This window comes from Bos taurus, chromosome 7 (assembly GCF_002263795.3).
Source record: "Bos taurus isolate L1 Dominette 01449 registration number 42190680 breed Hereford chromosome 7, ARS-UCD2.0, whole genome shotgun sequence".
Lineage (NCBI taxonomy): Eukaryota > Metazoa > Chordata > Mammalia > Artiodactyla > Bovidae > Bos > Bos taurus.
The window spans coordinates 45,840,687-45,867,822 of record NC_037334.1 but is presented as its reverse complement, the minus strand read 5'-3'; the positions used below and the strand labels follow the sequence as shown (position 1 = coordinate 45,867,822).

At 39.5% G+C, this 27,136-nt stretch overlaps 1 protein-coding gene across 1 annotated transcript; it reads left to right on the top strand.

The window, feature by feature from the left end:
- Positions 1–33: 33 nt before the first annotated feature.
- Positions 34–24,805, top strand: PPP2CA (protein phosphatase 2 catalytic subunit alpha). The gene is given in 7 exon segments (NM_181031.2): positions 34–261; positions 14,325–14,534; positions 20,104–20,277; positions 20,799–20,888; positions 21,393–21,554; positions 22,895–23,013; positions 23,963–24,805. Coding segments are annotated over 7 exon segments (930 nt in total). The 5' UTR covers positions 34–159; the 3' UTR covers positions 24,036–24,805.
- The last annotated feature ends 2,331 nt before the right edge of the window (positions 24,806–27,136 follow it).

The window sequence follows — 27,136 nt, the reverse complement described above, 5'->3', positions numbered from 1 at the left end:
GCACAGAGGGGCGAGCCAGAGGGCCAGCGCTAGCGCCGAGCAACCGCCAGTACCCTCACAAATACCCCGGGAACCGGCGGCGGCGTGTGCGTGTGGCCCGTGTGCGGGCGGCGGCGCGGGAGGAGCGCGGAGCGGCAGCCGGTTCGGGCGGGTGGCATCATGGACGAGAAGGTGTTCACCAAGGAGCTGGACCAGTGGATCGAGCAGCTGAACGAGTGCAAGCAGCTGTCTGAGTCCCAGGTTAAGAGCCTCTGCGAGAAGGTGAGCTACATCTCGGATGGGGGAGCCGCGGCGGGCAGAGCCTTCTCGAGAAAGAGGGCGCTGTGGGGAGGGTGCAACATGGCGGAGGCCCCGGCCCCCCGAGCCTCCCGGACCCGCGCCCGGCACGGCCCGGAGGCGGCTCCCGGGCGACCCGGCGCCCCCTGCCTCCCGCGCAGGGATTGGTTGTCGCTGCCACGGCCGCCTAAAATGGCGCCGTTCACTCAACTCCGGGGCTTTAGAGCTTCCCGGCCTTGGCGCGGGGAGAGATGGCTGGGGGGAGCTAGACCCTGTGGGTCGGAGTTGGGGAAGGTTTAGGTAAGAGAACTTGGGTTCTATGGGTTGGGAAGGTTTAAGTAAGAGAACTTGGGTTCTATGGGTTGGGAATGGGGCATGGAACTCTTCTCTGAGGTGAGTAAGAGGCTTTTTTTTTTTACTGGTTCTCTGGCCTAATTCTCAGGTCCAGAGCTGTCCAGAGGCTCCCCGAAAGGCAAGCTTGTAGACCAGATCCCAGGTCCTACCTAAAGGCCCCACAGCTTTAAGTACTCTCTCTCTCTTCTGGAGACTTAAGGTGTGTTTTCAAAGAATTTTAAGATGGATCTCGAACCTACGAGTATCAGAGGTGGTAGTTATAGGGAGGAGTGTAACTTCTTTTTCATAGTTGGAAGAAATGGAGAATTTGGTGAGTCATACTCCATAAGGAACTTTGGATTGGAAATCAAGTGTCAGTTTATGATTTATATGCTGACTCAAATTGGGTAGTGTGAAACCCTTCTCTAATCCTAACGTACTTGGCATTTTGCCATTTATTTTTTAAATGAGCACCATGAACTGAAAGAGCAGCAAATATTGTGTCCTAGCTCCTTGTTGGAAAAGTTGTGTATTTGTGACTTTAAATAGTGATAGTAATAATAATATATCTTGATTGAGCTTTTACTGTATTCCAGACATTGTGCTTAGTGTTAAAATAATTTATCTCACAGATGTTGAGATTGGAATGTTGTAGTCTGTTTCAGCAAATGCATTTTAAGTTACCTAATTCCAATTTCTTTTTCCCATGGAGTTGGGGAAACAGGTAGCCTGTTGGATTTAAGTCCTATAATTCAGTTTTCTAAAGTAGAGAAAATGATGAGCTCCACCATGAATGCTTCAGCTTAACCTTCTCAAAATTACCTTTGTAGCATCTCATTTTAGTTTCACAGAATTGTGGAATGTCAGCCTTTCTGGAATAGTGAAGGTAATTATTAGACAGCAATTATGCTGACTTGCGGTTTAATGTGAGTTTGATGTATATGCTCCTAAAACAGGCTGTTTCAGATACTATTCTGTGAGTAATTGCAATTTAAGTGAGTCTAATTCAGATATGTTTATTCCCAAGCTTCGACAGAAACTGCTAGTTGATGAGGTGGCACATCATCTCACTGAGCTGAATTTTAATAGGAACAGTGTAGTCTTCTGTTGCTTCTTGATCCTTAATTCATGTGGATGACATTTGTTTTAAAGGGTTAGAAATAGACTTTTAAGGATCACTTAATGTATAATGTTAGGTCTTAGTGTTTAGGTACTACTGTAAGTGATGATTTTAATGACTTCTAGGGTTGAGTTCTTACTCTGTATAATGACTTTGAGTCAGCAGTTGGCTCGGTGACTAGTCATTTGCGTAGAAAACATTGCAGGAGAGCAAGGATGTAATTAGAAGCCCACTGAAATGTGCGATAGACCTGGACACTAGTCCTCTTTCTGCCACCAAGTAATTGTGTCTGACCTTGAGGCAGCCACTTCACTTGGGCCTCCTGCCTATAAGCTAGAATTAAAACAGATGTCCCAAGGTTCTTGCTAATCTGAGATAGTACGGTTCTATTTTAAATTAGTACTGTATTTAAATACTGAAAACTTACTAGATATCCATGACTGCTTGCTTTTATGAGAAGAATGAAAAATAATCATGCTTGTCCTCAAGGAGACTGAATCTAGTTGGAAATCAGTTGTAGGTGGACCACGAGGTAGAGTGTTCTTGTTGGAGACAACAGAAGATACTACTGGAGTTAACAGTGGGGTGCTGAAGCTTGATCTATTTGGTAAATGGCCATTGTTTCCCACCTTTGTAAAATTTAGATGTGGTGAGATTAATCAATTTATGCTTAATTCTCCATTGCTCATTTACTGCATCAAGATTTTAATTCTTAGAGCCAAAAAAAACGAAAAAATACTTGAAGCTAGATTTCTAAGTCTTGGATCCTTTCAGGGAGATAACCACACAGCTTTCAAAATGTTTTTAACTTGTTAAGTATTCCAAGTCTTAGAGTTCTATTAATCTTTCAAGCTAAGTTAATTTGAAGGCAGTTTTTTAGGTAGACGAGACAAGTTAAAGTACATGACTTACCATCTTTTGTTCAACTCTCTTTAGTGAAAGAGAAAAGTTCTCTTTTCACCATTAATATTTGTATGACTAGTAGTGCATCTAGTGAAGGCTACAGATTTTGAAAACCTTGAAGGAAAAACTTTGATTAGTATTATAGTTTTTTTCTTTTTTCCCTTTTTGTTTTTAAAGAAAAGATACTTGGTGGAGATGGCTAATTCATAATTTCTTTAGTTATGAGAAGAAAAGTGTGTATTTATAAACAAGAGTGAATATGGTTTTTATGCTTTTAACTAGTTAAGATTTTCTCCCCCCAGGATGTGATCTATATCAAAGCCAAGGATGATGTTGTGTGCCTAGTGCTAGTAAACAGTCTTGTTTTGTTCAGCAGTGGTTTCATTTAGGTATGGTTTTTGGCCTTGTGCTTTCATGTCTTACCAAACTTGTGGAGAATGTTGTTTGTATCCAGAGGAGTTCTTTACCTAGGCATGCTATTTTCTATTGCTGTACAAGCACTATAAATAAAATGCAGTATTAGTCTTCCTTCTGGTTGGATGACCTGCAAAATACTTGACCAAGGTTAAATTCCTATATGAAATGGGTAATATATTTTTGTGAGTCTGTGTGTGTGTGTTTAATTTAAAAGGTTGTTTGACTCATTTCCATAAAGGTAATTTGAATATCAAGAACAAGCAGTTGTGGGGCCAGCATGGTACAACATACTGTTTTCATCATACTGTCACGTACACAGTTCTCTTAACAAGCTTATGAAACAGTTATCCTCATAGATAGAAACCACACCTCAGAAAGGTAAAGAGACTTGGCTACAGTGACTGAATTCAGATTGCCTAGTTGTATAGACTTTAAGCCCAGTGTTCTAGTCTTACTGCACAGCCTCCCTCTCTTCTGAGGTAGTGTTAGTAATGAAAGATGCAGATGAATTGAGGCCAGACTGAATTGCAGAATCCTCAGCTGTGTAAAAGAAAGTATAATTTTTGTTCTGATTGCTTGAAAGCTTCCTATTCATGTCACATACTGTTGTCTCACTCTGTCCTGGAGGAGGAAACAGTAATTATTCTTCAATATTGGATGTGGCTAACTGCATTTGCCTCTCAAATAAGATTAGTGAGGTGAAAACCCCAGTTCATTTTCTGTGTATTCTAAGATAGTGTAAATCATGATCCAGAGAACGAGCTCTAAAATATTCTAATAAAGCGTAACTGACATTTATATTGTTCATTACAGCTTGTTAAAATGCCTTTCTTTTTATCCTCATAGCTACCTTGATCAAGGCTGTCTGCCTGGGTGTATTTTGTGATCTTCCAGGCATGAATCAGTAGTGCAGTTGTCTTTGAGTTGACTTAATGAGGAAACACTAAAAAGGTGAACAGATCTTTTTGGACACACAAATTTCCCCCCTCCCCCAACTCTGCCTTTGTTTCTCTGTCAGAATCAAGAGTTCTGTGTCTGCAAATACGGGCAGTAGAACTAAGGTGAAACTCATGCTATAAAAAGAATGACGGGCACTGGAAGAGCACTTGAGATAACTCTTGTTCGGTGTTCTTTTTCCTGGTTTTATTGTAAGTCAGGTTTGTCAGTTACTTGTTGAGGAGTATTTATTTAGTTTTGAGGAGATAAACTTTAAGGAAAACCAGGAGACATTGGGTTTGGATTAATGTATGGTGGAGAGGTGGTCTCTCTTGAGGGTGCTGAGAAGTAGGAGAAGTTACGTTTGGCATAGAATCAACCGCCCTCCTTTTACTATTTTCTTTATATTTAGAGCTGTTTCTCTTATTTGCACCTTTTTTCCTTACCATTTCTCATTATCATCCTTTTGTGAAAAAACCTCAACCTGCAGTCCACTGGACAAGTGAAATTTGAAATAGAATATAACTGTGAAGGGGATTTCAACTTCTGGAGCAAAAGTTGTAGCAGAGACTGAAGTAGAGAGAGGTCTGGTAGCCAGTAAATGGCTGGGGTGAGTGAGGTCTGAAAGGACTGGAAAAAGCAATCTAGGACTGACTGCTTAATTTTTTCACAGTACAAAGTTGCTGTTGCCCATTGATTTATTGGTATTGTGATTTGGAATGGATGAATAAAGCAGTGACAGATATATCTGCATCTGGGTATTTTCTAAACTATACATGACCAGCTGACCAGTCACTCTGGCACACCCTGTCCCCACCTCTGCCTTAGTCATTTAGTTACTACCACCAATGGGAACTTTTACCTTTCTGTTGTCGAGAGGCCTGAAAGAAGATTGACAACCTTTTTTCTAGAGTGCCTCTGAAAGATAAACAGTAGATAACGTAGTCATGCAAAGTGTAGTTCACACAAGTTATGGAGTGTCAGTAATACTGGTAACTGTGACAGTGTACATTTGTCTTTGGAATACATTCAACCAAAAATTTTTATACTCTCCTTATATGTGCTATTTTCACTATTTAAGTTTGTCTAAATAGTGTTGTTGTTGTAGGGATTTGTTATTGCTCTGTAGCAGGGTTTTGGATTAGTCAGGAGATTGAACTTGTAAGCTCCAGATAGGGAAGATTTTAGAATTTTTGTGCTAGTGGCTATCAGGTTAATTGTCTTTCTCTGCTGCCCATCATCTGTAAACTAGCAATGTTGCCTGCTATCTGTTGGGGGGCTTTGACTTCCAATAAAAAAGCTTTTTAGTGGTGAAAGTGAAAGTCACTCCAGTTGTGTCCGACTCTTTGCAATCCCATGGCTTGTACAGTCCATGGAATTCTCCAGGCCAGAATACTGGAGTGGGTAGCCTTCCCCTTCTTCAGGGGATCTTCTCAACCTAGGATCGAACCCAGGTCTCCTGCATTGCAGGCAGATTCTTTACCAGCTGAACCACAAGGGAAGCCCAAGAAGACTGGAGTGGGTAGCCTATCCCTTCTCCAGTGGGTCTTCCCTACCCAGGAATCCAACAGGGGTCTGTCTCCTGCATTGCAGGCGGATTCTTACCAACTGAGCTATGAGGGAAGCCCTTTTAAGTGATGAAAAGAACTTTAAAGGTCCTCAAGGCTAAGTCACCTTTCACAGATGAGAGAAGAGATCAGACTCAGTGAGGATGAATCTCATTCAGGATGGATTCTTGTGAAAAATTTTTAACTGTGTATATAGCAACATTTCTCAGTTTAGTAGATTAACATTTTTTTTCCTACGCAGAAACAATTGGGACTGTTTAATTCATGCACATGGGTATGTTTGTTGGTAGAGATGTAGGCCAGCCTGTTGCAAGTGAGGCATACTGCTTTAAAGAAAAGGTCAGGACTTCCCTGGTGGTCCAGAGACTGGGAATCTGCTTGCCAGTGCAGGGAACACAGGTTCAGTTCCTGATCTGGGAAGATCCCACACGCATGAGGCAACTACTGAGCCCACGTGCCACAACTGCTGAAGTCTGGGCGCCCTAGTGCCTGTGCTACCCAACAAGAGAAGCCACTGCAATAGAAGCTCACACATACCAACAAAGAGTAGTTATTTCTCTAGTTGCTTGGGGCAGCTAGAGAAAGCTCGTGAACGGTCATAAATAAATAATTTAAAATATAAGTTTTTTAATGTTCATTTTGGTCAGAAGTAAGATGGTTATTTGACAGAAACAGATGGGAAAACATCACATATTCTCTTGATAGAATTTTAGGATTCCCCTCATCCCTGATCTTTTTCTTTCCATTAGACCCTAAATCAAAAAGCAAAGTGTGAAAGTGAAAGTTGCTCAGTCGTGTCCAAATCTTTTTGACCCCATGGGCTGTACAGTCCACAGAATTCTCCAGGCCAGAATACTGGAGTGGGTAGCCTTTCCCTTCTCCAGGGGACTTTTGAATACAGAATTTAAATAAAAAATGACTGAAATATTTCATAAAATATTAGCGGCATCTGATCAGTATAATTAATGAAAGACTAAGTTTATGAAGAAAGATTTGGTAGTTAGAGATAATTAATTCAAGATTCATTTGCTTCTAGAGCTTAGTAATATGTCCTACCTTATGTATGACACCAAAATAAAAATCTGGTCACATATTTATCACGAACTTAAAAAACTTTTCTATCCATAAAGGCAGTATGAAGCAAAATGAATGTCTTAGGTTATTGAAAAACTTCATTATTGCAAACTTACTGTGCTTTTTATTTTATATTTTGAAATATCTTTCCATGCCTAACCAGGATACCTAACGTGGTTGTTTGACCCTACAGGCATTTTATTTATTTTTACTTCTTATTTTTTTGGTCACACTGAGCAGTATGCAAAATTCCTTGCAGTAGAAGCATAGAGTCTTAAAAAACTTTTCAGATGTCTTTAATTTTTCACTTAAACTGAGAAGTAAAATGCAAAAATTACTTTTTTGTTTGCTTCTCATGTCTTTATGGCTATATTGGTAGAAGATGTATTCATATTCAACTGATTAAAATATGAAATGTTAAATTTACTTGAACTAGAGTTCTAATGAACACTAGAATTACCAGATTTTTAATAGAAAGATATCTAGTTTGTGTGGACACATTGTATAGGAGAAGAAATACCTGATGCTATATAAACATGGAATAAAAAGTCTGAACTCTAAATGAAAAGTGTCAGTTAAATCAGAAGATAACACTTCATACCTGAAAGAGCTGAGAATGGGTACAATCTTCCCATTTATTACTGCATAACAAGTTGGGCAGTAGTTGGTCCAGTAGTATGTAGAAAACAAAAAATGTTAACACTGTAATGACAATTGAAAATTTCCTGAAAGAAAATGATTCAAATAAATAATAATACATGGATAGATCGTTCAGGAGCATATTATACAACAGTTTACATTGATATAGGAAACTGGATCAGTATTCGGAACTTTAGGACACAGATTGAGATGGTGGCCACTTGTAAACTGGAAGGGAATACAAAGAAATGAAAATAGCTTTTGTTGGTATGGTAAAATTGAGAAGGCCATATTCTTACAGGTTAACCATGTTTTCCTTGATTTAATAATAAAATGCATAAATACATTGCCTGTTTTTTATTTAAAGTGTAAAAATGCATAAATGTGTTGCATAGCTTTTTCTGCTGTGTAAATTACATAGAAATGATATCACTATTGCATATCCTTAAGGAAATTCAGAATGGCTGAAGAATCTCTTGTTCATGTTTTGTTTTATTTGCTTTCCTTGAAAAATATTGGCTTTGTTGATCTATTGATCTGTTTTCAGTCTGATTTGTTTGCAATTTCACACTGTTATGGAGAAGGCAATGGCAACCCACTCTAGTACTCTTGCCTGGAAAATCCCATGGATGGAGGAGCCTGGTAGGCTGCAGTCCATGGCGTCTCTAAGAGTCAGAAATGACTGAGTGACTTCACTTTCACTCTTCACTTTCATGCATTGGAGAAGGAAATGGCAACCCACTCCAGTGTTCTTGCCTGGATGATCCCAGGGACGGGGGAGGCTGGTGGGCTGCCGTCCATGGGGTCGCACAGAGTTGGACACGACTGAAGCGACTTAGCGGCAGTAGCAGTCACATTGTTATGGTGGTTAGGGATAGTCCATATCTAAGAATATAAAACTATAAAAAATATTAAAGTCTATAGGTCACTGACCTTATTACCTGATGGTTTTATAGTAGGTTGAAAATAAAATGAGATTTCTGAATCTGAACTCAGAATGCTGAGAGGATGTTTATAACAAGTTATTGTTTCTGAAGGTTACTGTCCTTTGGGTGAATCTTTAAGTTTTAAAATTTTAGGACATGTAAAAAATTTTAACTTTCCACAGTTACTTGTGATAAGCTCTTATTAAATGGAATAACTTGTTTCAGTTTTGACTTTGTTCTGGGAAGGTACTACCTTGATTTAATTCATATCAATCTGTATCATTTGACTGAATTTCAGTAGGGGTCCAATAAAGCAATATGGTGCTAGTTACACTAATTTTTAGAACTTGATCTTCATTCTTTTTTCAAATATTAATTATATTAGCTGAGACTTTGAAGTCCTTGAGAAGTGTTTTAGGGGAAATAGAAGTTTGGGAGGGGTGTTGCTTTTGCTTCTGTGAATAATTCAGATGACCTGAGGCTTTCAGTTTTGGGAGTTAGAATACCATGAGAGTGAAAAGGTAGTTACTAAATTTTTTTTTAATGTTTAATGTTAATTAAGTTACCTTGAAAGTCTGGTTCTGCCATTTACTTTGAGTATTAAACCAGAGAGTTGAAGTTGTATACCTGTCTTTGAAACTGGTGGTTGGTAGAGGCTTGGACACTAAAGGTGGTGACTCATTAGCGGTCCCTTTGGGTGACCCGTAGAGGGGGCTTCTGTTAGGTGCTTCTGGGATTTATAAGGCCTGACTCCTTGTGATAGCACAGCTTCTCTCAGACATTTCTATGATTAGTTTTCCTGACTGTAGAATAATCTTTAACAAGACGTCTGCAGTCTTTTTTGTTATGCTCTTCTGGGAATTTCATCTTTTTGTGTAGTGATCATCTGAGCGCTGGTAAATTGAGAGAATTTTTTTCTTAAGTGTGTTTTAAACTGGTCCTTTATAAGCTTGACTATTTATAACAATATACTTAATAGTTGGCTGGATTGCATCTGATACATACTACTGATTTCTTCGGGATTTAATTATAATTTTTCTGGTCTAAAATTTGCTGGGAAGGGAGGAGCAAGCTTTGACTTTCCCAGGGTGAGAGTGTTCACTTTATCTTTTACAGTGGCCTTTCCTTTTCGGAGGACAGTGTGGTAGTGTCAACATAAAAATAGTACAAACTGCTGTATATGCTCATAGGTCCACTTCATGGAATCTTCTTTCAGGAAACACGCCTGCATACGGATACAAGGGAGCAGGTACTGGGATATACATTTCAGTACCCACTCCTTGTATCCTAATCCTTCAGGAAGTACTTTTACTTCCAGTGTGAGAAATTGACCTGGTCTGTATGTATATGCATTATGAACTCTGAGGAGGCTGCTTTTCCCTTAATATTGCTTCTAGTTTAAAAATGCAAAGAAAACTATTACGTTTCTGTGGGAATATAATATGTATATAAAGTTTTAAAATGAGACTTCGGAAGGATATACCTCAGAATGCTATGGTTGGTTATTTTTCCCAAGAAAAGTAGAATTCTGGAGAGTGGTCAGAAGGGATATTTAGTTTTATCTGCTAAAATTTTTTTTACAAGAATGTATTACTGTTGGGACTTCCCTGGCAGTCCAGTGGTTAAAGACTTCGCTTTCCAGTGCAGGGGGGTGTGGGTTGGATTCTAGTCAGAAAGCTAGGTTCCCACATGCCTGCTGCTAAGTCACTTCAGTCGCGTCCGACTCTGTGTGACCCCAGAGATGGCAGCCCACCAGGCTCCCCCATCCCTGGGATTCTCCAGGAAAGAACACTGGAGTGGGTTGCCATTTCCTTCTCCAATGCATGAAAGTGAAAAGGAAGTCGCTCAGTCGTGTCTGACTCTTGGTGACCCCATGGACTGCAGCCTACCAGGCTCCTCCATCCCTGGGATTTTCCAGGCAAGAAAATCTGGAGTGGGGTGCCATTGGTATAAAAAAAAAAAAAGACAAACTGAAACATAGAACACAAGCAATATTGTAACAAGTTAAAGACTAAAAAATAAAATTGAAGGTAGATAGTGTTTATCATTGTGATTTATCTAAATTTGAAATACCTAAAAGGAACAAATAGCATTTAGACTTTTCTTTTATGATTTGAATAGAAATTTTGAGTAGATTATAAGGGATTTAAGGCAGTTACAAGCTCAGCTCCATGCTCTCTGATGACCTAGATAGGTAAGATGGGGAGTGGGGTGAGAGGAAGGGGATTTATGTATACATATAGTTGATTCCCTGGTGGCTCAGACAGTAAAGAATCCGCCTGCAGTGCTGGAGACCTGGGTAGATCCCTGGGTTGGGAAGATCCCCTGGAGGGAGGACATGGCCACCCACTCCAGTATTCTTGTCTGGAGAATCACCATGGACAGAGGAGCCTGGCGGGCTACAGTCCAAGGGGTCACAAAGAGTTGAACATAACTGAGTGACTAAGCACAGCACACATAGCTGATTCACTTCACTGTATGACAGGAACTACACAACATTGTAAAGCAATTATACTCCAGTTTAGAAACAGTAATCACAGGAAATAATATTTTTAAAAAGGCAGTCATTAATGACAACTTTTTATCATTCATATAGACTATAATCTTGCAGGTACTCAAGTGTCCAGATGTATTTTAAAATTTAACTTCTGGTGGAAGTAAGTGTGGTAGCATCAAGGCAAGATTTACATGGGTTTAAGTAGAACCTATCATTTCATTCATAGTATGTACTGAGGACCTCCCAGGTGGCTCAGTGGTAAAGAATCCACCTGCAATGCAGGAGACCCAGGTTCAGTCCCTGGGTGGGAAAGATCCCCTGGAGGAGAGCAGGGCAACCCAGTCTAGTATTCTTGTCTCGAAAATCCTATAGACAGAGGAGCCTAGCAGACTTGAGACCATGAGGTTGCCAGGAGTCAGACGCAACTTGGCGACTGAGCACACATGTATATACTAGGTGCTGATAACATTAGGCCCAGTATTAGTTCCAAATAGACTTAGTAATGGAATATTTAATAATAGAATATTCTGCTTTTCAGTAATAATGAACTGGGAAGTTGGAATTACTGTAGAGAGATAGAGTATATGTATTTCTTAAGAAATGCCTCTTTTTGAAACGGAATTTTTTTCTAAATTTAAAAATGTTAGATCAAACTAATTAACATTTCTATGTCAGTGGTTGATAAGTGTCCTGAAATAGTCTCCCCAGAATGTTCAGGGACTTCAAAATAGTTCTTCTTAAGCTTGACTGCACCCAAGAAAGCATAGGGTAAGGAAGGAAGACTTATTTATGCTTGGATCCCACCCACGAAGATTCTGACTTAATTGGGAGAAGTAGTAGTTGGGCATCTGAATATTTTTAAAGGTTTTCTAAGTGATTTTTTAATGTGCTGCTAAGGTTGCGTACCACTTCCTTAAAACCAGTCTGTAGGGGATTTACCTGGTGGTCTAGCAGTTAAAAATACCCCTGCCACTGCAGGGGATGTGGGTTCCCTGGTCCGGGAAAGTTGTACATGCTGCAGGGCAACTAAGCCCATGCTCCAACAAGAGAAGCCACTGCAATGAGATGCCCTCGCACTGCATCAGGAGAGTAGCCCCCACTCACCACAACTGGAGAAAGCCCATGCACAGCAACCCAGTGCAGCAATAAGTAAATCAGTCCTTGACATCCATGGTTGTTGCTCACACTGTAGTGAGCCACAGTGCTCTCCCTGAGAAAGTCTTGTACCTTCTGTAGTAGCTCCCCCAGGTGGATGTGTTCTGCCTTCTTTTACTTGAGAATAAAATCCCTTGTTTGTCAGGCTTCTGTCCTCAACCTAGATACTTGGGCTTTTTTCTTCACAGCTATTACCTGTTGTTTCTTCATTATCCGGAGAACTTGGGTACCATTTTCTAAGCCTGTACTTGTGCCATTGTCCTGGGAGACATTCAGGGCTTTCCCTAAAGACGCCAGTACCTATCTAGTATCTCAAAATAGTTCTTGATCCTCTGAAAATAAGAAATGCCTTCAACATCTGGGGCATTGTTCTAGCGAGGTGCTGTGTGGTCAAGCAGTCCCCAACCTTTTGACATCAGGGACCGGTTTTATGGAGGACTATTTTTCCATAGAGGAGGCTAGTTTGAGGGTGATCCAAGCATGTTACATTTATTGTGCACTTCATTTTTGTTATCATTACATCAGCTCCACCTCAGATCATTAGGCATTAGATCCCAGAGGTTGGGGACCCCTGGTTTAGACAGTGGTGGATAAAGTGAATCTGGTGATAATTTTTAAGCTGTTACTTTGCTTGTTACATGGCAAGTAAATTGGAGGAGGAAGACTAGAAAGAGGGAGATCATTGTGGAGGCTAACAGTAATCCAGGTGAAATGATGGTCATTTGGATCAGGATGTTGACAAAATATGTAGAAGCATACGGATTGAGATATGTTTTGGAAGGAGTCAGGCAAGACTTGTTGGTCGTTTGGTCCCTCAGTACTGGTGGGTGACCTTTAAGCTCTACTCCACCTCAGGTATCCACAGTCATACCTCTACTTCTGAAATCCTAAATTCACTCATCAGATCTTCCGTCTGTTGGATCTTTGTTTTGCTACTACTTTAGACTTGTTTTCAGTCCATATCCATGCTCTGTTCTCCCCCTATATTTCCTACCTGGATGACCAGCTGTCATTGTGGTTTGCCTGGATGCAACTGACGTATTTCCTGGGATTTAGGACTACCAGTGCTAAAATCAGGTGGCTTGTTGCCCTCACCTTAGTCTGCCCTTGTCTGTTTTTCCATACTGTGCTATAACCATGTTAACCTTTCCTGGTTAATTCCTTGGACTTTAATACTGCATCTATTAATTGTAATCATTCCCCAAATCCCCCTCACCAACCCTGGCTTGAGAATGATCTGTCTTACTCACTATACCTCCAGGGACTAGCATGGGGTCTTGCACAAAGTATCACTCATAGTCTAGCAAATGAGTGGTTATCTCCCAGTCAATCCACAGTTTTTAGCATACAGTAACAGGAAGATCCCTTGAGGAAGGGAATGGCAACCCACTCCAGTATTCTTGCCTGTAACATTCCATGGACAGACCATGGGGTTGCAAAGAGTTGGACATGACTGAGAAACTAACACAAGTGATTAATAAATGTGTGTTGGAAATAAATGAAAGAGTTTCTACTGAGTGGAATATTATGTTACTCTTAAAACTAACGTTTGGAACTTCCCTGGTTGTCCAGTGGTTAAAATTCTGCCTGGCAGTGCAGGGGACATAGGTTTGACCCTGGTCCTGGAAGATCCCACATGCTGAGGAGCAATTAAGCCCCTGTGCCACAACTACTGAGCCTACACGTTCTAGGTCCCTCACGCCCCAACTGCCAAGCCTGTGTTCCGCAACAAGAGAAGCCAACACAGTGAGAAGCCCGCACACTGGAATGAAGAGAAAGCCCATGCGTGGCAAGGAAGACCCAGCACAGCCAAAAAGATAATAATTAATCAGCAAGAAATAAAGATAAAAATTGAGTTTCCTGTCTTTTTTTAAAGTAATGTTGGAATTTGTGGTTAATGGGGAAATGCATAGGATGCTAGTTTTCTAAAAGCAGCATAAAAACCATGTATATTGAATAGTCACAGTTGTAAAACAGTAAGTTTGTACTTTGATATTAAGAGGGTAAAAACAAAATACTAAGTTTTAATATCTTCCCCATAATCTTTTTTAAATAAAGTAGGCCTAAGAAACCTCTCCACATAGCCGGAAATCCTAGAGTATATTGTAGTTAGAACTCTAAAGCTGAGGAACTAGGTACCTGAGTGTCTTGTTCCATGTGACTGCTAATAATGATCTCTTTAGCATTTAGTTAGATGTCAACTGGTAGGCCTAAAACTTGGAGTACTGATGGGAAGAATGGGACTGTGCACCTTGATGCATGTTTTTCCTGAGATCAGGGATGAGATAGCTGTTGAATAGATTTTAGGCGTGTCTTGCCTTTTTGTTTTGATGGGGTCATAATTATCTGCTTTTTCATCTTATGCTGAGCCTGCCCTTTAAAGCTGTATTAAGTGCAGCTTGTATCTTAAGTGTAGCTAAACATATCTTTGTTTATGTTGTTTAATGCTAAGTGTCTTGGTTTATTTTTTCCATCTGTAGGCTAAAGAAATCCTGACAAAAGAATCCAATGTGCAAGAAGTTCGATGTCCAGTCACTGTCTGTGGAGATGTGCATGGGCAATTTCATGATCTCATGGAACTGTTTAGAATTGGTGGCAAATCACCAGATACAAATTACTTGTTTATGGGCGATTATGTTGACAGAGGATATTATTCAGTGGAAACAGTTACTCTGCTTGTAGCTCTTAAGGTAATTTCAATTTTATATTTGAGCATTTTGAACTGGATATGACAGCCCTCTTAAATGTCCTTTTTCCCCTCCAGCAGTGATTTGTGGTCTTCTCTATCTGCATGTTAGATTTTAGAATAAATCTCCACATTTAGGAATCTAGATATTCAGGTTTTGGACTTAATAAATCATGTCTATATCTTCATTCTGAATGTGAGGGAATGGTACAGAATATAAAAATGAGTTATTTTCTAAGGAAAAGAATGCCTCAGATGATTTAAAAATGCTAGAGGGCTGGTTAAATAGAAGTTTTATTTAATAAATTGGAGTTAGAACAGGTAATATAATTAACCTTTCTAGATATTTTTGAAGCATATTCACTAACAGAGCAGCACATTTCCAATATTGGCATGTTTATATCCTCTGACTCAACAACCATGTAACTAAATTGTACTGAGGAAGAAGTTTTAAGAGGAAAGAAGCTTTGCCTATATGAAAACGTAAATTGTAGCATTATCTTTAATTCAGAGAAGGAATTGATATAAATAACAGTAAGTGAATATCTAAAGTATGGCTTATCTCAGTGGAATAGTTTGCAGCTGTTAGACATGACATGATAATCTAGTACAATAGAAATGATAGAGAAATCAAGCTGTTTTATACCAGTTGTAGCTTTGGGAAATATACAGAGATTTGAAGGTAAAACACAAAATGGTAGAAAATATTTTAGGATAACCTTTCGCTTAAATTATTAGACTTTTCTTTTGGGTAGATAATTTTTATTAATATGTAAAAATGGTATGATGACTGACAGCATTTTCTAGTACTGGAGAAGCACTGAGATGTAGTTTTGGCAAAAACTGAATTTTGAGCAATTGACAGAAATGGTAGTGTTGATGAAGCAACTAGTCTGAATCATGTCAAGTGCTGCAAAACATTTTCCGAGGTCATTATATTCTGTATCTGTAAATTGAAGGAGTGGAATTAAATGATGGAAAGTTTCTGCAGTGACTGTAGATGGTATGAAAGCAATCTTGCAAGCTAACCTATACTTAAAGCCCAGGATGAGTCCTAATGCTCAGAGGAAGAATAAATACACTGCCTTTTAAGAATTCATGTTTGGGTCTTCTCTGGTGGCTCACTGGTAAAGAATCTGCTTGCCAGTGGTGCAGGGGACACAGATTTGATCCCTGGTCCATGAAGATCCTGTGTGCTGCGGGACAGCTTTCTCGGTGTGCCAAAAGTACTGAGTCAGTGCCCTAGAGCCTGTGAGCCACAACTCCTGAAGTCCGAGCACCCTAGATCCCATTCTCTGCAACAAGAGAAACTGCTGTAATGAGAAACCCATGGGCCTAGAGAGTAGTTCCTGCTCGCTGCAACTGGAGAAGGCCTGTGTGTGCAGCAACAAGACCCAGTGCAGCCATAAATAAATAAAAGAATTTTTAATAGTAAACACCATTATGTTCATTATGTTCATAAGATAACATAACCATCAGTTACGAACTGAATTTGCCACTACCACCTCTTCCCCAAATTCATGCTGCATCCTAACTCCCAGTACCTCAGAATACCTAGCTGTATTGGAGATGGGACCTTTGAAGAGGTAATTAAGGTAAAATGAGATCATATGGGTCACCCCTAATCCAGTATGACTGGTGTCCTTGTAAGAGGAGATAGAGCACAAAAACAGTGGAAAGAAACGTGGAGAAGATGGCCATTTCCTAGCCATGGAAGAGAGACCTCAGAAGAAACCAGCCCTGCTGACACCTTGATCTTGGACTTCTAGCCTCTAGAATTGTGAGGAAATAAATTTCTGTTGCTTAAATTCAGACTTAAATTGAAGAAAGTAGGGAAAACCACTAGACCATTCAGGTATGACCTAAATCAAATCCCTTATGATTATACAGTGGAAGTGAGAAATAGATTTAAGGGACTAGATCTGATAGAGTGCCTGATGAACTATGGACAGAGGTTCATGACATTGTACAGGAGACAGGGATCAAGACCATCCCCATGGAAAAGAAATGCGAAAAAGCAAAATGGCTGTCTGGGGAGGCGTTACAAATAACTGTGAAAAGAAGAGATGTGAAAAGGAAAGATACAAGCATCTGAATGCAGAATTCCAAAGAAGAGCAAGGAGAGATAAAGTCTTCCTCAGTGATCAGTGCAAAGAAATAGAGGAAAACAACAGAATGGAAAAGACTAGAGATCTCTTCAAGAAAATTAGATACCAAGGGAACATTTCATGCAAAGATGGGCTCGATAAAGGACAGAAATGGTATGGACCTAACAGAAGCAGAAGATATTAAGAAGAGATGGCAAGAGTACACAGAAGAACTGTACAAAAAAGATCTTCACGACCCAGATACTCAATGATGGTGTGATCACTGACCTACAGCCAGACATCCTGGAGTGTGAAGTCAAGTGCGCCCTAGAAAGCATCACTACGAACAAAGCTAGTGGAGGTGATGGAATTCCAGTTGAGCTATTCCAAATCCTGAAAGATGATGCTGTGAAAGTGCTGCACTCAATATGCCAGCAAATTTGGAAAACTCAGCAGTGGCCACAGGACTGGAAAAGGTCAGTTTTCATTCCAATCCCAAAGAAAGGCAATGCCAAAGAATGCTCAAACTACTGCACAGTTGCACTCATCTCACACGTTAGTAAAGTAATGCTCAAAATTCTCCAAGCCAGGCTTCAGCAGTACGTGAACCGTGAAATTCCAGATGTTCAAGCTGGTTTTAGAAAAGGCAGAGGAACCAGAGATCAAATTGCCAAAATCTGGATCATTGAAAAAGCAAGAGAGTTCCAGAAAAAACATCTATTTCTGCTTTATTGACTATGCCAAAGCCTTTGACTGTATGGATCACAATAAACTGTGGAAAATTCTGAAAGAGATGGGAATACCAGACCACCTGACCTGCCTCTTGAGAAATCTGTATGCAGGTCAGGAAGCAACAGTTAGAACTGGACATGGAACAACAGACTGGTTCCAAATAGGAAAAGGAGTATGTCAAGGCTGCATATCGTTACCCTGCTTATTTCACTTCTATGAAGAGTACATCATGAGAAATGCTGGGCTGGCAGAAGCACAGGCTGGAATCAAGATTGCTGGGAGAAATATCAATAACCTCAGATATGCAGATGACACCACCCTTATGGCAGAAAGTGAAGAGGAACTAAAGAGCCTCTTGATGAAAGTGAAAGAGGAGACTGAAAAAGTTGACTTAAAGCTCAACAATTCAGAAAACTAAGATCATGGCATCTGGTCCCATCAGTTCATGGGAAATAGAAGGGGAAACAGTGTCAGACTATTTTTTTGGGCTCCAAAATCACTGCAGATGGTGACTGCAGCCATGAAATTAAAAGACGCTTACTCCTTGGAAGGAAAGTTATGACCAACCTAGATAATATATTCAGAGAAGGCAATGGCACCCCACTCCAGTACTCTTGCCTGGAAAATCCCATGGACAGAGGAGCCTGGTAGGCTGCAGTCCATGGGGTCGCTGAGGGCACGACTGAACGACTTCACTTTCACTTTTCACTTTTCACTTTCATGCATTGGAGAAGGAAATGGCAACCCACTCCAGTGTTCTTGCCTGGAGAATCCCAGGGACGGGGGAGCCTGGTGGGCTGCCGTCTATGGGGTTGCACAGAGTCAGACACGAATGAAGCGACTTAGCAGCAGTAGCAGATAACATATTAAAAAGCAGAGACATTACTTTGCCAACAAAGGTCCGTCTAGTCAAGGCTACGGTTTTTCCAGTGATCACGTATCGATGTGAGAGTTGGACTGTGAAGAAAGCTGAGTACCGAAGAATTGGTGCTTTTGAACTGTGGTGTTGGAGAAGACTTGAGAGTCCCTTGGACTGCAAGGAGATCCAACCAGTCCATCCTAAAGGAGATCGTTCCTGGGTGTTCATTGGAAGGACTGTTGCTGAAGCTGAGACTCCCAATACTTTGGCCACCTCGTGCGAAGAGTTGACTCATTGGAAAAGACTCTAATGCTGGGAGGGATTGGGGGCAGGAGGAAAAGGGGACGACAGAGGATGAGATGGCTGGATGGAATCACCGACTTGATGGACGTGAGTCTGAGTGAACTCCGGGAGTTGGTGATGGACAGGGAGGCTTGGCGTGCTGCGATTCCCGGGGTCGCAAAGAGTCAGACACGACTGAGCAACTGAACTGAACTAAGCTTTCTAATCTCTGTTATCTTGTATGGTAGTCCTAGCAGACTTAATACAGGGGAAAGGAAACTTCAGCAAATAATGCTGGAACTGTTGGGTATCCGTATGCAAAAAGGTAACTTAAGCTCCTCATACTCTACAGATGGGTCAAAATTAATGAGAGGTCTCAATCTGAATTACTAAAACTGAAACTTCTGAAATAATACATAGGAGAAAATTAGTTTTGTATCCTTGGGTTTGACAAAGATGATTTAGGTATGCTACCAAAAGCACAATCCATTAAAATGCCAATAAATTAGACTTCCATCAAATTGATTTTTTGTTCTTCAAGAGACACCACTAAAAAAAATTTGTATTCATATATATTTTTAAAACCTAACTCAATAAGAGAACAAATAATTTTTAAGTGGACAAAATATTTGAATAGATGTTTCACCCATGAAGGTGTATGAATGGTCATTAAGTACATGAAAAGATGGTCAAACCTTAGTTATCAGGGAAATGCAAATTAAAGTCAAAATTAGGGCCAGGGACTTCCCTGGTGGTCCAGGGGGTACGACTGCTCCCAGTAAAGGGGTTTCAGGTTCAGTCCCTGATTGGGGAACTGAGATCCCACAGGCCATGTGTGGCACAGCCCGAAATAAATAAGACCCTTTAGAATAGTTTTCATGGGTAAGGCTAGTCATACCAAGTATTAATTTGTTGAAGATACATTAGAACCATAGGAATCCACCCAAGAGAATTGAGAGCGTATATGCATACAAAAATTTCTTACATGGCAGTAGGATCATAGAAACATTGACAATAGCCTTAAACTGCAAACAGTCCAAATGTTCAGCCAGCTGATGAATAAAAAGCCAAAACAGTGTAGTCATATAATGGAATGCTGTGCAGCAGTAAGAGACAAACCACTAATCAATATACAGATGAGTCTCAAAAATACTCTGCTAAGTTAAAGAAGCCAAACACAAAAAAAACTACATTTTGCATGGTTTCATTTGTATGAAATTTCTAGAGAAAGCAAATCTCAAGAGAGTATTAATAGTTGCCGAGAGTGGGAATTGGAAATGATTGCAAACAGGCATGAGGGATCTTTGGGTTAATGGAAAGGTTCTAGAACTGGATTGTAATGGTTGTATAACTAATAAAAAAAAAACTCATGGATGGAGCTTTGCAGCTGATGATTATGCTTGACATAAAGTCGGTGGTAGTGAGATGGGGTTGGCAGATATCCCGTGGGATAAATATCTGTAGGTGTGATTTCACTTTTGTGTGATGTGGGAGTGTGAGATATTTTTTCCAATAAAATTGAAATTCTGTATTTTCCTGTAGAATGTTTGCTGGGTTGTTAACTTGGTTTTGGAAGGAGCCAGCTGTTCATGTTTTCCATTTTTTTGTTTCAGGTTCGTTACCGTGAACGTATCACCATTCTTCGAGGAAATCATGAGAGCAGACAGATCACACAAGTATATGGTTTCTACGATGAGTGTTTAAGGAAATACGGAAATGCAAATGTTTGGAAGTATTTTACAGACCTTTTTGACTATCTTCCTCTCACTGCCTTGGTGGATGGGCAGGTATGTAAGTCTTCTTAAAGCTTATGTTGCCAGTTATTTTCAGACTTCTGCTTTCTTAACATTTAGGCGCCAGTAACTTATTTTTCCATCCTCATGTCCTTCTGGGCCCTTATTTTGTGAGTGGCACTGAACCACGGAGTAGGGTGGGAGATATAGCCCATCCATCCTCTTAGGCTGTTTCTGGATGTGTTGGGGAGATGTAATTAACTATTTTCTGGTCCCAGTAGACAAGTGCACAGAGAAATTTCAAGAAAATTCTATGAGAAGGAAAATAATAGTCTATGATGAGGGTAAAGTCAAGATCTGATTGGAGTTTGGGTGCAATAGGGATGGTTTATCATCAGTCAGAAAAAGTATATTCCATAGTTAACAGTGGGATGAAAGAAAGATCCTGCAGAAACAAGCCCAGTTCTGGGAGAACACAGAAACACCAAGGGGCTGAGTGATGTGGGCTACTGTTTGCAGCTTAGTGTGTAGTGTTTATTTTAAATGAAGGTAATGTTGGAAACCATTCTTTTCAGATCTTCTGTCTACATGGTGGCCTCTCACCATCCATAGATACACTGGATCACATCAGAGCACTTGATCGCCTACAAGAAGTTCCTCATGAGGTATTACTCTTTTTGATAATAAAATTTTTTCTTTTCAGAAAACTTTAGAAAGAGGAACTGTTCTTAATTGTAACTTAGTTCATTTTATGTATTTTCTTGTTAATTCTCAAAAATCATCCCATGTGGTGTGAGCACTCTCATTGACCCTATTCTTCAGAAGCTAACATTAAGAAACCTGCCAAGATCATGACAGCTCTGGGACTGGGTTTAGGACCGAGGTGATGACTGTTTTCAGAGCATCTACTTTAATTACTAAACTATACTATTAATTAGTTAGGGCTTGTTGCTGTTGGAACTCATTGGTGTAGGCCGTGCTTCTTAAAGACATCTGGAAATAGTTTCTTACTTATTTGACACAGATACTTTACTATCTGCAAAACCTTTTACTGGTTTTGGCAAACACCGTTCAACAAGTGACTTAGTAGGGTGCTTCTGATTAAATTACTAAGATCACATATTAACCAGTTTTCCAAGAGGTAGTCTAAAACTTAACTTGCTTTTTAGGGTCCAATGTGTGACTTGCTGTGGTCAGATCCAGATGACCGTGGAGGTTGGGGTATATCTCCTCGAGGAGCTGGTTACACCTTTGGGCAGGATATTTCTGAGACATTTAATCATGCCAATGGCCTCACGTTGGTGTCTAGAGCTCATCAGCTGGTGATGGAGGTACGTTTGTTCTTTGACATTGACTTGCTTTTTAAATAAACTTAAGATCTTAGGAAATTTTAAATTATATGGTATTAGTGAGAATATGCATGTATTTTTCTGATTATACCGTTCTGAGTGTACCATTATAGCCTGAGCCTTTTTGATGGAGGTACACTAGAATTAAAATCCCAAGCTTTTGGGGCTTCCCTGGTGATCCAGTGGTTAAGAATCTACTTTGCAATGCAAGGAACACCAATTTGATCCCTGGACCAGGAAGATCCCACATGGGGCAGAGCTAACAAAGCATTTCAGCTGCGACTACTAAAGCCAGAGCGCCTAGAGCCTGTGCTCCAGAACAAGGGGAGCCGCTGCAGTGAGAGCCTGCGTACCACAGCAGAGAGTGGTCCCAACCTGCAATGACTGAGCAGTGCTTGGGAGTTAAGGCTGGGAAAGTAAGGTGGAGGAGATGGAAATACACCACTTTTTAATCTCAATTTTATTACATATATTTAACATGCATATATATGGAGGAGAGTTTGGCAAGAAATACACCCAAAATGTTTAAGTGATCCTTTGGATGGTAGGATTACAGGTGATTTAAAAGAAGAAACTAAAGGGAAAGGGGCTAAATTCTTAGCGTAAAACATTGATTAAGCATACTTATAAAATTAAGATTCAATTTAGATTAATACTGACACAGCTCTGTGATTATCCATAAAGTCTGACTTTGCTTGGGATAGGGAAAGAAATTTGTGAACAGTACTTTAAAAGTTACTCATACGTTCAGGTGAACTTTGGGGGGATGAGGTTGGGGTTCCTAGAGTCATCTCTCCTTCGTATCTGGGCAGTTCAAGTAATGCCTGTAATGAGGACAGAATCAATAAGGTTCTGGTCTCCAGGAGTGTGTATCTGCCTGTACAAGGAATGGCCATATACTCATTCTTATATCATGTTTAGGGCCTTTATAATAAGAAATGTGAGAGAAGTAGTTTATCCTTTTGAGATTGGTGGTTTTGTTTTTTTGTTGTTGTTTTTAGGACTTCTTGAGTTCTGCATAGGGAGTTCCTGGTGGTCTAGTGGTTAGGATTCAGTGTTTTTGCTGCTGTGGCCTGGGTTCATTCCCTGAATGGGGAACTGAGATCCCACAAGCTGTGCAGCATGGCCAGAAGGTGGGGAGGGGTCATTCTGCAGAGTATAGGAAATTATTAAATCATCCAAAAACAAAGCAGTACTTTTTAAAAAACCTTTTGGGGAAAAGGGCAGATCTATTTTCCTTCTTGAAGGGAGTCACCTTTAGTTGTGTAAATAAAGGAGTAAAATAGAGTTGTTGTTGTTTTTCCTGTTCTTTTTCCTTGTAGGGATATAACTGGTGCCATGACCGAAATGTAGTAACGATTTTCAGTGCTCCAAACTATTGTTATCGTTGTGGTAACCAAGCTGCAATCATGGAACTTGATGATACTCTAAAATACTCTTTGTAAGTATTCACACCTGAGTAGTTGGTTACCATTACTTGAATATTAGTTTTAATGGGAGGTTTAATAGTTCAAGAGTTTATGCTAAATCCAGATTCCAAACAGATTTTTAGGTTTCCTTTGAAATACATCAACAGAAACCTAGACCTTAATATGAATTATTAGGATCTTAACTTTTAAACCTATACTTTTATTGTAGAGTAGATAAATCCTGAGGATGAAATGATTATATATACAGTAGGCTCTTTAAAATTTGTTCAGTAGAATCTTTTCAAATGGTCTCAGAAGGAACCACAATGTATAGAAGCATATCCTCTGGCTGATGTTGCCTTGGCTCTTTTGAGGAGGCATACAGCTAGAAAACGCATGTAAAACGCATGATAAAGCTATAATTAGGGTCCTATTATGCAAGTCATTGGATAGAAAAAAGTGTAAAAATGTGCATAAGAATGAAATGTACAGCATGTGGAATACAGTCAAATAATACAGTAATAACTTTGGTGACAGGTGGTGGTTAGACTTACATAGGTGACTCTTGCTGTAATTAATGTATAGAAATTTCAAAACAACATGTTATACTGCCGCTGCTGCTGCTGCTAAGTCGCTTCAGTCGTGTCCAACCCTGTGCAACCCCATAGACGGCAGCCCACCAGGCTCCCCCGTCCTTGGGATTCTCCAGGAAGAAGGCTGTATGGGTTGCCATTTCCTTCTCCAATGAATGAAAGTGAAAAGTGAAAGGGAAGTCGTTCAGTCGTGTCCAACTCTTAGCGACCCCATGGACTGCAGCCTACCAGGCTCCTCTGTCCATGGGATTTTCCAGGCAAGAGTACTGGAGTGGGTTGCCATTGCCTTTTCTACTATGTTGTACATCTGGAACTAAAACCGAGACTAATATTGATATAAATTATCAGTACATTGATGTCTTAGAGCAAATATGTCTTTGTTTTTCAGCTTGCAGTTTGACCCAGCACCTCGCAGAGGCGAGCCACATGTTACTCGTCGTACCCCAGACTACTTCCTGTAATGAAATTTTAAACTTGTACAGTATTGCCATGAACCATATATTGACCTAATGGATATGGGAAGAGCAACAGTAACTCCACAAGTGTCAGAGAATAGTTAACATTCAAAAAAACTTGTTTTCACACGGACCAAAAAGATGTGCCATATAAAAATACAAAGCCTGTCATCAACAGCCGTGACCACTTTAGAATGAACCAGTTCATTGCATGCTGAAGCGACATTGTTGGTCAAGAAACCAGTTTCTGGCATAGCGCTATTTGTAGTTACTTTGCTTTCTCTGAGAGACTGCAGATAAGATGTAAACATTAACACCTCGTGAATACAATTTAACTTCCATTTAGCTATAGCTTTACTCAGCATGACTGTAGATAAGAATAGCAGCAAACAATCATTGGAGCTTAATGAACATTTTTAAAAATAAGTACCAAGGCCTCCCCTCTACTTGTGAGTTTTAAAATCGTTTTTGTTTATTTTCAGGGATACCGTTTAATTTAATTGTATGATTTGTCTGCACTCAGTTTATTTTCCCTTCTCAAATCTCAGCCTCATGTTGTTCTTTGTTACTGTCAGAACCTGGTGAGTTGTTTTGAATGGAACTGTTTTTTTTTCTCCCTGCTGTAAGATGATGTTACTGCACAAGAGCACTGCAGTGTTTTTCATAATAAACTTGTGAACTAAGAGATGAAAAAGTCAAATTTTAATTGTATCAATGGGCAAGACTGGTGCTGTTTATTTAAAAGATACATCAATTGATAAATTTTAGAATCTGTAGAATTCTAGGAAAAAATAAAAATCAAGGCCACAACATAATCTCTCTCGTAACTCCTTGACATTCTTTAAATGAATTGCAGGACTTGTAGTCCAGATAGTATGATTTGTCAGATTGCCCACATGCTCTTTGTGGATTCTTCCTGCATATTGTCTGCAAGAAAGGAAGTGAAATCTGTGTTCTCCTTCAGTAAGACCTGATTGTAAAACCATATGAATCAAGATACAACATGTTCACATTTTGTTGAAAGCATGTTTTCAGGTAGAGCTTAACAAACTAATGTGTCTACTTATCAGTCACTGCAGTTTCTGGTAGTAAATATTGCTGTGTAAAATGGACATTTTAAGACAATTGAGAGATTGGTAAGTTTTTAACAAATACTTGTACATTGCTTGTCACATGACCTTACAGTTAAATTGTCTCCGATAAGATATAGCTCTTAAAATATTTTCCTCTATTAATTTTAAGTTCTTTAAATGATACTAAATCAAATGAAAAACTATTACTGGATCATGGTTTAGTGTTATGCACATTCACCCAAGGATAAAAATGGCATTTGAAATGAAGTGGCAGCGATAAACACATAATGAGTTCCCCCCCCAGCCTGTCTTTTATCCTTTGAATAGTATTAGGAAGTTGAAATAGATACTAATACTTGATTGTTTTAAGCTACCAGGATAAATAAACTTCAGGACACTTAATTGTGTAGGTGTAGTAATAAAAGTTTTGCTTTGTACTGTGGTGAATTTGGAACTGATGAGGAAATTTCTCTAAGATCCTTGAAGAAAATACACACATACACAGTATATTTTTTTAAGTGGTCCATTCTCTTCTCTGTTCTAATTGACAATATTTTTGGTAGCTCGTGGAGTTGATTGTCCAGAAGACCTTAGTTTTTCCATGTCTCCGTTTCATTTTGTTCTTAAATGCTTTCATGAGAAATACATCCTTCTCTCTCTCTGTCTCTCTTTTAATCATTTTATGCCTTTTATTTCTGACTGGACAAATAGTTTATTAATGTGCAGTACTGATGATCCAGTGTCCAAGTGATCTAGATACAAGCAGTGGTTTTACAAGTCCTGTGGTTAAAATTTACTCCAAAGGAACTCAACGTCTTGTAATTGAGTTTTTATTGTCATCCAGGTACAAATTCTCTAAAGTAAACTTTGTGGTTAACAGAAAAGGGCTTATGGGGACTTCCTGGAGGTAAAGTGATTAAGACTCCAAGCTTCCACTACAGGGGTTTAGGGGATCGATCCCTGCTGGAGCAGTTAAGATCCCACCATCCTTTCTGTGTGGCTCAAAAAACCCTACCTGATTATGAACTGGATAAAGAAAATGCATTGTTAAAACGTTGTAAATCAATAATACTTCAGTTTTAAAAAGTTTTTAAAAAATAAAATGCATTGTTAAGTATAGTAAATTTCCTTTAAAGAAATATAATTGCTGTTGGTGATTTCTCAGTAACGGATTAAAATACGATTTTCAGTTTTACAAAGCTGCTTGTTCAAAAAAGGGAGTGTGTGTCTTGAGTATTCTAGACTGAAGAATTGGAGAAATTTGCTTTGGAACTTACTTTGTAAGGGTGAAATGAATCAATAAAATGATGTACTCATTTCTTAGGTTGAATATCCTAAGCAGACACGGTGACTTTTTCTTGATTGCAGTAGGTGTGTTTTGAATGGAAGTGTAGTATGTCAATATTGGATAATTTTTCAGAAAGATCTTCCTGTGGCTTAATAAGGGAAGGATGTTTTTTCCTATTGTTCTTAACATTGATGCCCATAGAGATTTTATATCTAGATTTAAGAGCCACTGCTCAGTTTTCCAACTACAAATTGAAGAATACTGGATTTTGTGGTGATTGATGGTGATCATGGGTTTTAGTAAATAATTAAAATATACCATGTGACTGTTCTTTCAGTAGTGACTTAACCTGTCCTGTGTGCTAAGTAGTCCTTCATTTTCAACTGTAATGTGTCCCTAGGGATGGACCTTAAAATTGAGTAATAGGCTTGTTTGTTACGAGGTAGATTGTGTTCTCAAGAGCTAAGATGTTTTTTCATTAAAGCCTTAATCTCTTCTCACATGTTCTTTGATGTATTACTAGCTTTCATGAACTTTTTTTTGGCCACACCACACTACCACACATGTGAGATCTTAATTCCCAGATCAGAGATGGAGCAGACAAGAGTAATGGGAGGAGAAGCTATATGGTGTATTTGGCCTTGAGTAGTCTTTGTTTCTTGGAAGGAAAGTTATGACCAACCTAGATAGCATATTAAAAAGCAGAGACATTACTTTGCCAACAAAGGTCCGTCTAGTCAAGGCTA